The sequence below is a fragment of the Perna viridis genome, chromosome 9 (assembly GCF_037379345.1).
Source record: "Perna viridis isolate PV_CMFRI_1.1 ecotype Kerala chromosome 9, ASM3737934v1, whole genome shotgun sequence".
Lineage (NCBI taxonomy): Eukaryota > Metazoa > Mollusca > Bivalvia > Mytilida > Mytilidae > Perna > Perna viridis.
Window position 1 is genome coordinate 6,137,615 of NC_142453.1, and position 14,510 is coordinate 6,152,124.

The following is a 14,510-nucleotide window of genomic DNA, read 5'->3' on the forward strand; positions in this document are numbered from 1 at the left end:
CTCCCAGGAACCTGAATCGATCACCTGGTTGAATTCCATCTTTCAAAGGCAATAAATCTAAGAAGTTGTCAATTTTGACTCAAGAAGACTTTGGTAGGACTTACCATAAGGATCATTTCGGCAATTGAAAGTTTCTTTCTATCTATCATAGTTTTCAAGATATTGGCTGAAAACTGTAAAAAAAACCGTCATTTTTCCTATTTTAAGGGCAATAACTCTTATAAGGAGTCGTCTGACAACTTTTATGCCTGAAGACTTTCGTAGTCCTAAAATTAAGGATCATTTCAGCTATTGAAATAATTTGGCACAACCTAACGGTTTTGGAGATATATGCGAAAAACTACTGTCTGACTCCTATGTTCTATTTGTAGTAATGGCGGCCATGTTTTTCGACGGATCAAAAATCTTCATATCAGTTCTATGCAGGATACCCAAAGGAACATTCATACCAAGTTTTGTTTCAATTGGTAAAGTAGTGTCAGAGGAGAAGATTTTTGAAAGAAATAACATTAAAAATAGCAAAAACCGTTGAAAAAGGACAACAACTCCAACATGGCTTAATGGATTAAAATGAAAATTTAACCTCAGATAGATCTCATCATGCTGGACACTTTTATCCACGTCAGAATTTAGCTAAATCTAACTGTTTTGGAGATATATGCAAAAAACTACTGACCGACCCCTATGTTCTATTTTAAGTAACGGCGGCCATGTTTTTCGTCGGATCAAAAATCCCCACATCAGTTCTATGCTGGATACCCCAAGAAACATTCATACCAAGTTTAGTTCCTATTGGTCAAGTGGTTTCAGATGAGAAGAGTTTTGAAAAAAATGTTAACGGCGACGGACGACGAGGACGGATGCCAAGTGATGGCAATAGCTCACGTGGCCTTCGGCAAGGTGAGCTAAAAACTAAACAAAATACTCCGGGAATTTGCTCCCAAAATTATTCCAATATTTGACTTTTCAAGGGCAAAAACTCCTAAACGTTTTGGTCACGACCTTGAGAATTATTTTATCATTTTCAACGTACATGTAGTAGCCAAGTGAAAAACTAGGCAAACAGTGAAAGTGGACTAAGTCCCCTTTAATGGACAACTATTCTTATAAGAAAGACAACAAAACCTGACTGTATTGACATATTTTTTAATTAAATTAATTTAAATTTATATTAATTTTTTAATTAAAAAAATAATGAGTATTCTTAATTCCTGTTATATTTCTTCTTGATTAACATTCTGAGGAAATGGTCGGCATGGTGATTGTCAACAAAGATGGACACCTGGTCCTTTTCCATGGGCACCTGAAAATTGAAGATAGTATAATGTGTAGATTCAATATGCCAGGATCAAAGGTATGGTACATTTGTATCAGGCCCTGACTATTTTATCCAGAGGGGGGAGAGGGTTTTGATGTCGGACAATTTTTTTTCCAGGCAGGCAAAAAATATTTGTATTTCAACAGCAAAGAAAATCAATATTTGTATTTGAAAATCTGTCTTGCTAAGTAATGGAAAACTGTTGAATCATTATTTTTATTTTTTTAATAGATGAGTAAAAAAGGTTTTCCCCAAAATTAGAAACATATTTTTTTCATATAGATCCTAGACCACACTTTCACTAATAAAACAATTGAAACCTTACATGTATAATCTGAATGTTTTCAGCATATATAGCTAGTGACAAAAAAAAAAAAAAAAACAACAAAAAAACACAAATTTATTTGGCATTGTAAAAGATGCAACATAAAATGCTTTGCTATATAGCCATTTTCATGCGATCTAGTTAAGGCTAGAAGTTAAAAAAAACTTAATGCCTGTATAAAGTTACCACTGTTTCAGCCAAATGAAAAAGATGAATAGGATTCTTCTTGATATTACTTTATTGAAATGATAATAAAGATGGTTAGTGGGCAAAAAAGAGAGAGGTTTAAGGCTAAAGTATTATCAAGTCCTCCAGTTTCAATAATTACTTGTTAAATTGCCTTACCTTTTTTGTTGGAAATTCAAAATTAAAAGGCAAATATTGCTATTCACCACTAAAGAAATTTTCAAAGTTGATTAAATACCCTTTTTTTATTATTAAAGTTTGTGCATTATATTAATTAGACCAGCTATTATAAAAAAAAATCCAGGGGAAAGTAAATGTATGCATTAAGAAATTTGTCAACCCTAGGTGTAACCCAAGGGTGGGAGTACCCCTAAACTTGGGAAAACATTTTTCTTTGGGTATGAAATCATTATTTTTCACAAATTCAACCAGACAGACAGAGAAGATGATATCAATAGCTCAAATTCTATAGAAGGTTAAATATATTTAAGAAGCATATCAAAGCAATCCTTATTATTAAAGTAGCACTCCAGATAAGTATCATGCAAACTGAGATTTATGATTGGAAAGCCTACATATTTTTATTTTTGATATTTTGTTTAAAATGTTATGGTAAACATAATTTAACATATGACTTTTCATATCACTCATGTTCTAAGGAGATAAAAATTATACAGAATGAACTGTAGAATTCAAAATTAAGGGAGATAACTCTTTAAATAACACTAAAATACAATAGAAACATTGATTATCAATGTGGATTATCTACAAAGAGCAGACAGATTGGAATGAATAATAAATTATTATATATTTCATCATATAGACCTATAAAGCAACTTAATACCAAAAATAAAAATATCTAGCCTTTTTGGGGGTGTATCACATATTACAGAATTTGCATGACTCTTACAAAGACTGATACTAAATTTGTAATCCATTCCTGTCAAAATTATGATTAGTTTCTTTGTCAAAGCCTTATTTAGTTTGAAATTATTTGAACTGCAGACTGTGGACCAATTGACATTAATAGCATCACAGCACCAAGTTAGTCTATGGAAAATAAGCTATCTTGACCAGATGAGAAAAAAACTATCTAAAGGCTTATAACAAATCAAATTATTTGTAAAAAAACACAACCAAATAATGAATAGGGTATGTAAGTCTCGTTCTGGTTTCTTTTTCTTTACCGAAATTTCAGACGTAGAACATATTGAAAACCGAAGATCGGTCTGCATTTCATTATTTACTTCCGGGTACTCGAAATGCTGTATAACAATGCAAAATCTTCTATTTTCTACTTTAAGCTTTTTCTTAATACATGTACCTTTATCATGTAGAAATAGATATTTATCATTTTTATGGATATTTGTTACACAAAAAGATGTTTTGCCCTTAACACTGAACTCAACACTCTCTAAATAACTTATCTCCATGCTTTTGAATGGTAGATTAGGACCCAATCTCGTGAAATCACGGGGTCATATGACGAGACTTACATACCCTAAATAACAAGGCTACATACCTATTATGCTGCTGAAGAATGAGGCATAAGTAGCATTGCCTGTGACTGCCCCTATTTTTGCAGGATTCCGTCGAACAGTTTTAACATGGAATGCAGTGTTGTCCTCTATTGATCCTGGGCCCCAAGTCTCTACCTCAACAATGTGCCAGTCTGTCAACCTGTAAGCAGTGAACTAATTATAAGTAAAGAAGAATAATGCATGCATGGATACTTGATAAACAGTTATTTTTTTTTGTTTCAACTGCTGGGAAATAAAATCGAATTCAGTGTTTTTACAACAAACAGTAGATGTGTTGGATGTTTAAGGATTTTATTTAAATGTTAATGTTTGAGAAAAATTAGGATACTGAATGCAAACCTAATCAGATTGCTCCTTTCAGATTTGATAATGTCAAAGTCCAATTACACTTTTTACTGGTACCAAAATAGCAATACAGTGCAATAGTGCATGTAGTCTGTAGCAATCCTATGACATTTGAGCAAATTAGATAACCAGACTCTGAAGAGTTGAAACTTAGAGCACTAATGAAAGACAGTCCAATACTGACCATTTATAAATCTTTGAATTGGAGGAACAGGCATGATTTCCAAGTCACACCTATACAATATGACAATTAAACTCAAGCAACATATAATTTACCTTGGATCAGCTACAATTGACCCCTGAACTTGATCAAATCCAAGGTTATGTGCTGCAAGGGCTGCTGCTGCCATTGTGTTGACATTGTTAGGGGCTAAAGGGCAAAGGTCCCGAACTGGTCCTGAAATCAAAATGAAATTAAGATAATTAAAGAAAAAAGAAAATGCTTGTTTTGCTGAGGTAATGTACTTTATAAAAAGAACATATTTTCATACCATTTTCAAATAAGCACAAATGTATTAAAGATGGCAAAACAAAAAGTTTTTGTTAAATGATTATGAACTTTTCCCTTTACACATCCTGAAATAAATAATATTTCATTTAAATAGCAGTCTCTATAAAAATTAGACAGGAGGTTATTCATGCATATCAAAATTCCAACACACTCGCTTTTATTTCTATATCAAAAACAGTTACAGACCCCATAACCGAACTACATACTGTAAAGTACTTCATCTAAGAATCAGGCAAAATGTGTATAAGTTGTGGCACATGAAGGGAAAAAAACAGAGATTTTATTGCATTTTCCAAGTGTTTATACCTGATAACCACCAGAAATAACCATCAAAGTGTTTATACCCGATAACCTCCAGAAATAACCATCAAAGTGTTCATACCCGATAACCACCAGAAATAACCATCAAAGTGTTTGTACCCGATAACCACCAGAAATAACCATTGAAGTGTTTGTACATGTACCTGATAACCTCCAGAAATAACCATCAAAGTGTTTATACCAGATAACCACCAGAAATAACCATCAAAGTGTTTATACCTGATAACCACCAGAAATAACCATCAAAGTGCTTGTAAAATTTTCCTCTTAAAGATATTGATAGGTCAAATTTAGTTGAAATGCACAACGGAAAAATGGCGGGAAAATTTTCCTGCACTCTTTCTCTATATAAGCAGTTAAAAAATATCCACATCACGGATCCTTCAGGATAAACTTAAATAGCTTTTTGGTTGTTTACTAGATGTACTGAATATGTTTTAGGCAAAAATGACTAAATTGAGGAAAATGATGTGCCATCCATTTCCTGATTCTTACACAGAATGGTACTTAAGTTTGTTTGGTGGTTTTTACTACAACATGAATCCCCTCTACCATTGGCAGTGCCTGAACTGTTTAAAACTGGTACTGGAGTTTGGTGGTTTCTACTACTAACATGAATCCCCTCTATACCACTGGCAGTGCCTGAACTATTTAAAAACTGGTACTGAAGTCCCAGCTTAACAGTATAAACACAGTGAAACGAGTAAAATGAAACATGAATAATCCAGTAAACTGTCTAAACTGAACCATGAATAATCCAGTAAACTGTCTAAACTGAACCCTGAATAATCCAGTAACCTGTCTAAACTGAACCATGAATAATCCAGTAAACTGTCTAAAATGAAACATGAATAATCCAGTAAACTGTCTTAACCAAACCTAGGATAAACCTGTAACCTGTATGAGACTGAGCACTGAATAAACCAAAACCTGTCTAAACTGAACCATGTATAAACCAGTAACCTGTCTAAACAGAAACATGAATAATCCATTAACCTGTCTAAACTGAACCCTGAATAAAATGAAAACCTGTCTAATTTGAACCCTAAATAACTAAGAACCTGTCTAAACTGAACCCTGAATAAACTGAAAACCTGTCTAAACTGAACCCAGAATAAACTGAAAACCTTTTAAACTGAACCCTGAATAAACCTGTAGCCTGTCTAAACTGAACTCTTGATAAACCAGTAGTCTGTCTAATCTGAACCCTGAATAATCCAGGATCCTGCCTAAACCAGAACTCCATTCATATCAATTACAATTCATTTTCAGTCAGTGTACAAAAATTTCAGTGTTATATACAGTGAAAGAAATTAACAGTAGACCTATGGACCAAGTCTATGTAAAATCAAGCAGGTCTATGAAACAAATTGGCTCAATTTCCTTTGAAATGTACAGTGCAGTCTACATAAAATTATGATGGGTCTATGTTGACAAAAATTTAAGTTTCTAACACTGTATATAAAATATCTATATGGGTTGCTAGAGAAAACATAAAACATACAGATACTGGAAGTCAATACTTTATTTAACAGATTGTAAATAGTGTCAAGCAATTCATTCATTGATTAATTGTAGTTAAGCTTGATATGTAGACATTCCATACATTTCATGATGAGAACATTTATTAAATTAAATTGTAAAGACCTCCTTTTCCTATGTGAAACCTTCAAATTGATTTCGATCAAAATCTGAAATAGGAGGTGCACAATAGAAATATGTCATAAACTTTTCTACGTCCATTTCATGGTGTAGGAGGAGTAGTAGACAAGAGACGGACCCACCCGCCTCTGCATAACGGAAGTAAGTACAGATGGAAGGAAGGAAAGATGGACACTCCTATCACTATATGTAAACCCCCTCTTTCCAAGTGGGGGTATAATGAAACAGTCAATGCTTTGTATTAGTTTAATATCCTGAGCTAGATTTTTAATATTTTAATGAGCTAACACACAGAAGCATCACCCTGCAAAAAGGCATGTCCCTCAACTGGAACACATTTTTCTGACTCCAAGTCAACCAGTTAACATTCAATCTCCTATATGTCATGTGTTTGGCAGAGGAGCATAAACTACCAATTTCAAATTCTTCAGAATGACCTGACTTGGATGGTTTATCTTTTTCCGGCGAGCAATTACACAACCATTAGACCACCAATACTGTTTCAAGCAACTCAGACTACTAAACATACCATCATAGAGGACAACAGCCTCATTCCCAACCTGTGAATCTACACACTTTGTTTTGAGGTCTCCCTCTAGTTTAAAACTTGTAGGGTGTTTTGTCATTGTCACTTTTAATGCCTGTAAAATAACAAAGATTTACATAAATAAAAGTCTTTTATGGAGTACATTTTGCAATCTATCCCATTTCCCATCCCCTTTATTGCATTTTAAGAATAAAATTTTCATGGTATTGATAATCCTGTGAAACTGTTTATATCTGAAAATGCACAGCAAGATATCTCTTATAGACAAAATCATAAATTCCAACCTTAATGATCCATAAAAATTCACAAAAACAGAAATATACTAAAACAAACACCCTTCAAATATCCTTAGTCTTACCAATGAATTTTAATACAATAGGATGTTTTTCAAATAAAATTTCTATCAACATGCATAATTCATAAGATAATTAAAATTTCATTTAAGGAGGTAGACCTAGGGTAAGGGGCATAACTCTTGAAATCAGTGTTATGTTTGTATCATATTCGATTTCACCAAAGCCTATCAAGCTTTCATTTCAAACAAAATGAAATCAGTCCAAGTTATTAAGATGCTTATATGAGATTTATGAAAATGTTGTTTACAAACGTTCCTATGATTAGTAAGAGTTATGTCCCTTACCCTAGGTCTACCTCCTTAAATATAAAACATGATTTTAATAATATGATTTTAAAGTAAATAAATGCAACAGAGTGAGCACTTGCGTGTTAAATGTTAAACCATTTAAAAAAACAATTACTCTGTAAAGAATCAAAGTCTGGAATTAAAAATTCGACTTGCTGAAGAGGCTACAAAATACAAAATATAGGTTTTCCAAAGAAGTTTGATCAAATATACTGAGATAGTGTTTATAAGGCAATTTCAGCAAAAGATTGAAGTTAAAACAGCAGTTATTTGTCAAAAATGTTGAAGCGGCACTAAACATATTTACTTGCCAAGGAGGCTTCATTAATGAATAAACTACATATTCATAAAATACATGAAACACAAAGGCCTGAAAGTGCTTATAATTTCACACAGATGAACAAAAACACACATGCACAGGTATTTCTGTATCCCACAACAAGGTATGCTGTTCTCTATAATAATCAGGCAGTGGGTGAATCATGGCAGAAAAAAACATAAACATTTCATGAAATATTATTCAAAATGTAATCTAAAAAGCATTTATTTCCTTTTTTCAGTGTCAGTAATTTGATGTATACATTATATAAATATCTAAGGGAGATAACTCAATTTGCCTCTATCATTCTATTGTAACTGACTTCACTTTTCTGTATCCTTTTACATTTCTTAGACAAACAAACAGTCAATTTGTTTACAATAGACATTCAACATACTACACTGTATGTGTCCATATTGTCAAATTTGTGCGTTTTTCCTGATCCTGAATCATAATTTCTTCAATTTTTAACTGACTATTAAAAACTGACTCTGCACTTAATAAATATTTATCGCTTTTTTGTTTCAAATCCCTTTCAGCTTGCTATATGATAATTTTCAAACTCACGCCAGTCGAATCACAATGAAAATTATTGCTAGTTTCTATGTCCCTGTGTGACATACAAGCAACAATGTAGGAATATTTGGCGACCCAAATAACCGACTGGTTGTTTTCTGCATATGAAATAAAGGCTAATTTGTGGCAATATTTTCTAGTCCACAATGGAAAATGATTAAATACAGTAACTAACCCAATTAGAATGAATAAATCCAAAAATTATTCCACAAATTTTAAACTCGTCTGTCATAGTTAACCGATTTTTAATAAAAAACTGTGTATCACAGCTGCACAACATACGTGACGTCACGCAGCATGTCGCTGAAAATTAGTCCCGAAAGGAAATTTTGCAGCACTTATAAATCTTACATATTTTAGTCAAGAAAACTGAAAATAAAAGAAAACTAAAACTTTACAATTCAGCAAAACAGTGATAAACAGATTATCAAATATTTTTCAACTCACGGGAGTTTCTCATGCTCATCTCGAGATCACCATGAGAAACTCCCGCGAGTTGAAAAAAAAATTTAATAATCTAATAGTACAAACTAAGCACTCATGACACTCAAAACAATAGCAATATAGACTAACTTGTAAGGTACCTCTGTCAGCCATTTTCTTTATATCCTCGCCACCCCAAAATGCACCACTTGGTATAAAAAGGCTGTGGTTGGTAGCTGCTTCTCGTAATGCAGTTTCTAAAGTCTGGTTGCTCAATGCTGTTGGAGATCCTATCTGTAATGAGACATATTAAGTAATTTGCATATCAATACTGTATATTTTGGAAGTACCTTTTTCAGGTTAGAGATTAAAATAAAATAACATTCATTCACAACAGAAATTCTATATCTAACAACAAATCTATTGTATATCAAGATAACATCCCAACCTTCCTTCATAAAAAGGCCAGATAACAGAAATATGATGATTATCTTATCGGAGACAGATAAAACCTAAAATTTTACTTTTTATGAGCAACTCTGCAGGTATTTCTAGAAAAGCAGATGATGCTTACCCTGCCAATGCACCTGGTCCATGCTCCCAGTTTTTAGTGGAGTCCAAGTAGCTCATTTGTTTTTGTTGCTTTGTGTATATGATTTTAGTTACTTTATGTTCTTTGATGTGTATGTCTGTTTTCCATGTCTGGTCTTTGTCACTGGATTACATTCTTTTGATTACCGCTATAATCTTGGTTCCCTTGATTACTCTCTCACAAGTTTTGACATGAAGGAGACTGTAAAATCACAACATATTAAGGCATCATTTTCATAATTGCTCCATTTTTTAAATCTGATTGTGGTGTCTTCTTTGCTGAATTGTAATTTTACAGTCAAACCTATTACAAATGAATTAAATCTCCAAGGAAGCTACAGTAAAATCATGGTAACTTCAGACAAGTGGTCTTTATATTTAGGTTAATTTTACATATAATTCACTGCATAAGGATATTATAATCACAGTCTTTTACAAGAGGTGGTTGCCAAGACAGGTTTTACTCTACAATTAATTTCTTTAATTCTCACTTACTTATTGTCCATATCTTTTGTATTGTTTTTGAATACTGATTTTTATCAATTTTGACTAGTGGCAAAATAATGCTGTCCATTGGTATTGAAATATACTGGAAATAATAACTATAATGGAAGCAGGAGGTTAAGTGCACTGTTAAACCTGCTTAAACCTGAGACGTACCATGCAGTGATTTCTACTCCAGCAATGCTAGAGGTTGACTGGCAAGTTATTTTCTGACTTGGTGCCATCCTAATCTCTAGCATCTGACACGTTGAAGGCCACTGCAAATGTGATTTAGCTAAACATGTGTTTTAAAATATTTTAAGTCTTTTATTTACATGAAAGAAGTTTAAACTACCAGACATCGAGCGATAAAAACCTAAATATTTGTTAAATACCTAGAAAACATTTGAATTAGATCATTAATTTTACGGAATACAATATGTTTGTGACAAAATGAACTTTATTTATATGTTCGTTTCGCAAATTTTAAAATCTGTAATTTTATTAACCGAAATTACACACTCAAAAAGCTAAAAACCAAATATGAAGTTCCTTTTAACTGCTTTTACAAAGGATTTCCAGGATTGCTGGATTTTCTCATCAGGTAGGTCATTTACTTTTCTTCGGTTTGGTCACCTTTCGACGTGTTATGCTAAACAAACTATGTAAAACGTTATAAAAGGTGAATAGTTAACTATAATTCATAACGAGCGTTATGCAATGTGGCGCTCGGAAGGAAGAGGTTGGGGTATGGAGGAATGGAATTCTAACTTACGTTGTTGGAGTACAGTGATTTCAGGCTTTAATATACAGACTATTCCTTTTGACTATAGAATTTTTCAGTTTAGTAATTTTGTTATTAATGTTCATTTACTAAGGAATGTATCTAGTTTTAATCTAATGCCCATGAAGAACATGTAAAAATACTTACCATATAATCTGCATGCCGTAAAAATTGTGGTCCCCATTCCTGAGTTATTTTGGGATGAGCCACCTCAACTATTAGGTCAGCATATCTACAAAAAAAGGATCACATACCTTGAAATGAACATAGATGCTGAACCTTGAATACATTTCTGACAATTTTTCCACACTGTGCCCAGTTTCATGAAAAAAATCCAAAATAAAAATGTTCCTAAAATCCTTCATAAATTTGACTGATCAGATCAGTTGTAATTGAAGATTGAGGAAATTCTTAACTTGAGATTCTTATGAAGGCACTTAGTTGTTTATATATTGCAGTGTTTTAGGTTTCATACATGTTGGTTTTTGACACAGAGTGAATGTGTTAACAGAACTTTTATGACTGTAATGCAATTTGGCAAACATTAAATTATAGGTGTTTCATCATATTAACATGATTGGGAGAGAAGGAGTAATCAAGGGAACCAAGGTTATAGCGGTAATCAAAAGAATGTAATCCATAGACAAAGACCAGACATGGAAAACAGACATACACAACAAAGAACATAAAGTAACTAAAACCATACATACAAAGTAATAAAAGTAAATGAGCAACTCGGACTCCACTAAAAACTGGGAGCATAGACGAGGTGCACCGGTAGGGTAAGCGTTCTCTGCTTTTCTAGAAACACCCGCCGAGTTGCTCATAAAAAGTCAAGTCCGGGATATATCAATGGTATACATTAGTATACTGCCACTGAAGTACTACTAGTTGGTTGAAGTGTTTCGCCTGCATATAGCTGAAATATTGCTGCTCGGGTGTTAAATCCCAACAATCGATCTTTTTTTTTTAGCAATTAATGAAACCCACTTTCTTATATCATCCACATAAAAAATGAAAAAACAAAACATGAATTTAACATGTCATAAATTCATTATATGTTATTCAGATTACAATTCCGTGATCAGATTGGTTACTGGTCATCAATTATCTATCCAAGAGTGATCAGTCAACTGTTGGTTGTTTCATGGTCGTCATCATGAACTTGTGGATTGTTATGATGTATCCATCTGCACGGTGAAAACTGATTTGTTCTACGTGTCTAAGTTTTCCTTTTCTCTTTCGTCTACTCCATACTTGACTTTTTCTGAGCAACTTGTCGGTGTTTCTAGGAAAGCAGAGGAAGCTTACCATACAAGTGCATCAGGTCCATGCTCCCAGTCCGAGTTGCTCATTTACTTTTGTTACTTTGTATGTATTATTTTGGTTATTTATCTTCTTTGTTGTGGTTGTCTGTTTTCCACGTCTGGTCTTTGTCTATGGATTACATTCTTTTGATTTCCGCTAGAATCTTGGTTCTCTAAATTAATCTTCATCTATCTGTCACATTTTGTACAGTACCTGAACTGATCCTTGCAACAAAAATTGTGATCAGTCATCGGTCACCAATCAGTTTCTGATCAGTCAAACCGATCCATGAAACTGGTGATTGCATCACGTAACCACAAAGCGGTCAAGGTTTTTTTAACGGTTTTCATTGTTTTCTTTGTCAATTTTACGCATATTCATATAATGCAATAAACATCACTTTAAATCTTTTATCACATTTCTGTTATTTTAAACAAATGATCCTCTATTTTACATTATAAAACTGTGGTCAGATCGGTCAGCGGTCATCGATCCGTCAGCGATCAATCAGTCAGCGGTCATCGATCCGTCAAATCGCTGCGCGGATCGGTTCAAGGACTGTAGCTGTACAGATCTGTTCATGGACTATATTAAATACTTACGATGTTTACCATTGGGACATCTAATGAACTCTTACTCCTATAGATCTTTTTATCAGTTAAAAGGATTCATACCTTGTGGGAAAATCGCTCAGTTTTTCTAGAACAAGATCCTTCAGTTTAAATTCATCTAATGCTGCCTGTGTTCTATTCCAAACAAAAGCCAACTCTAGTCTGTTGTCTTCTAATATTTTTTCCGCTAAATATTTTCCTACAAATGAAAGCAGTTTGATATTATCAAATTATTTTTTAAGTGGCTGATTGAAAAAATTTGCAGATCACTAATCACTCATTTATTTGCAACAATACATATATTAGTCAACTTAGTCACAATATCACGATAAAATTGAAAAATCTTTGGTTGTCTGGCTATACAATGCAATAACATATATTTCAAAAGTTTAAAAGGCTGACTAACATTTCGTTAATTGTCCAATTATTATCTTCCACAGATTGTTTATATAAAAAGAAGACAATGATACAGATGCAATTTTGAACCTCAAAGCATTGACACTGTATTTTATCACTGCTTACACTTAGTACTGGATTCTGGAAATGTAGTGGTGGTTTCTCTTGCATATGTATTTGATTTAAATACCACACTTCATTAGCCCGTTGTTGAGAGTTGGCTTACAGTATCAATGAACCCAGGATTTCCGACTGGTAAGTACTGATTTATTGTGAATAGATAACTTTTCCATTCACTGCCTTTCTTGAAAAGTTCTCCAAGCATATTTATGTCAACTGGAGTCAACAGAATTATGATTAAGGGCCATTGCAATGTTTATTTCATTGTGAGCCAAGGGAACAGTAACTTGATTTCTTCCATCAAAATCTAGTGGACCAAGTACTGCATATTTTGAATCAAATAATGTAATTATGACTGAGTCTGACAAAATAGCTGTCTCTTTTAATTCATTTTTTCGTAATACTGGTAATGAGTTCGGCAAATAATTTGATAATACACTGCCTGATTTAACACAATTAATTGAAAAAGACTCATTTCCAATTCCAAAAACATTAAATGGTTTTGTTTGAAAAGAGATCAAAAGCATGTCAAATGCTAAAGCAACCTGACTTGATGGAATTTCAGTAAATCTGTTTTCCTCAAACTACCAACAACGAAAATCGTCAAGGTAACAAAATCGAGGTCGATTTGACAATGTAAACATTGTGATCTGGATATAAAATGTCATCTGATTTTAACAATTCAAATTTTACAGAGAAGCTGCTGACGTGCTGTGTGATATGAATGAGTAAGTTATTTTACACATTTTAAATATCGGTAGGTGTCTATAAAACAGTAGACATATTTTTATTTTAAATATGAATGATATGTTATATATGTAAAGCCGAGTAAAGTATAAAACCATAAACCATTTTCAACCAAATTCGACGTAAATGGAGAATGTGGAAGTCGTCTTTCGAGTGCATTGTAATGGAATAGAAAACTGAAACATTGATATACCTAAATGTCCATATCCTACCACGCCAACACGTCTCTTTGTTGTCATTTCATCAACAAACTGACACTGCTTTTAAGACACATTAATACATGTAACTGAAATAAAATGTGACAGCGAGGCACAACTCAGAAAGGGGAAAGAAACTTCAAATCATTTGTGAACGAAGTACGCCAGGACGGACTAAAAGCATATCGTCACTTTATCGCTAATTTTAAGAAAAACAAATATGTCTCTTTAATGTTACATTATCGACCATGTTATTGTGCCCACCCAAGCACATCTTAATTGGTATTTTTGTTTTATAAAATGTCGTTAAACTATCATTTTTATACGACCGCAAAAAAAAAAAAAAAACAAAAACGAACAAACCCTCCCCCCCAAAAAAAACCAAAAAACAAAACAAAACAAAACAAAACAAAAACACAAACAAAACAAACAAAACAAACAAAACAAACAAACAAAAACAAAACAAAAAAATAACCCTTTGGGCATGAGTAAATAAAAAATAAACAAAAAATAAATAAATAAATAAAATAAAAAATGCTACTTTGATTCTGGTGAA

The 14,510-nt window shown here is 32.9% G+C and overlaps 1 protein-coding gene across 1 annotated transcript; it reads right to left on the reverse strand.

Moving 5' to 3' along the window:
* Nucleotides 1–1,130: 1,130 nt before the first annotated feature.
* On the reverse strand, nt 1,131–14,106 carry LOC148606470 (aspartate dehydrogenase domain-containing protein-like). Its single transcript, XM_088545814.1, has 8 exons — nt 13,951–14,106; nt 12,558–12,693; nt 10,723–10,807; nt 8,868–9,011; nt 6,739–6,850; nt 3,992–4,112; nt 3,352–3,509; nt 1,131–1,303 (listed from the first exon to the last, which is right to left on the reverse strand). Exons 1-8 carry the CDS (start codon nt 13,994–13,996, stop codon nt 1,266–1,268), a joined length of 840 nt encoding a protein of 279 aa, XP_088401940.1. The 5' UTR covers nt 13,997–14,106; the 3' UTR covers nt 1,131–1,265.
* Nucleotides 14,107–14,510: the final 404 nt, after the last annotated feature.

Coding starts and splice junctions, on each gene's coding strand:
- LOC148606470 (XM_088545814.1), bottom strand. CDS start 13,996: ATGACAACAAAGAGACGTGTTGGCGTGGTAGGATATGGACATTTAG. Junction 10,808..12,557: donor CTGAGCGATTTTCCCACAAG/GTATGAATCCTT, acceptor CTTTTTTTGTAG/ATATGCTGACCTAATAGTTG. Junction 3,510..3,991: donor TCAATTGTAGCTGATCCAAG/GTAAATTATATG, acceptor CACTGCTTACAG/GTTGACAGACTGGCACATTG.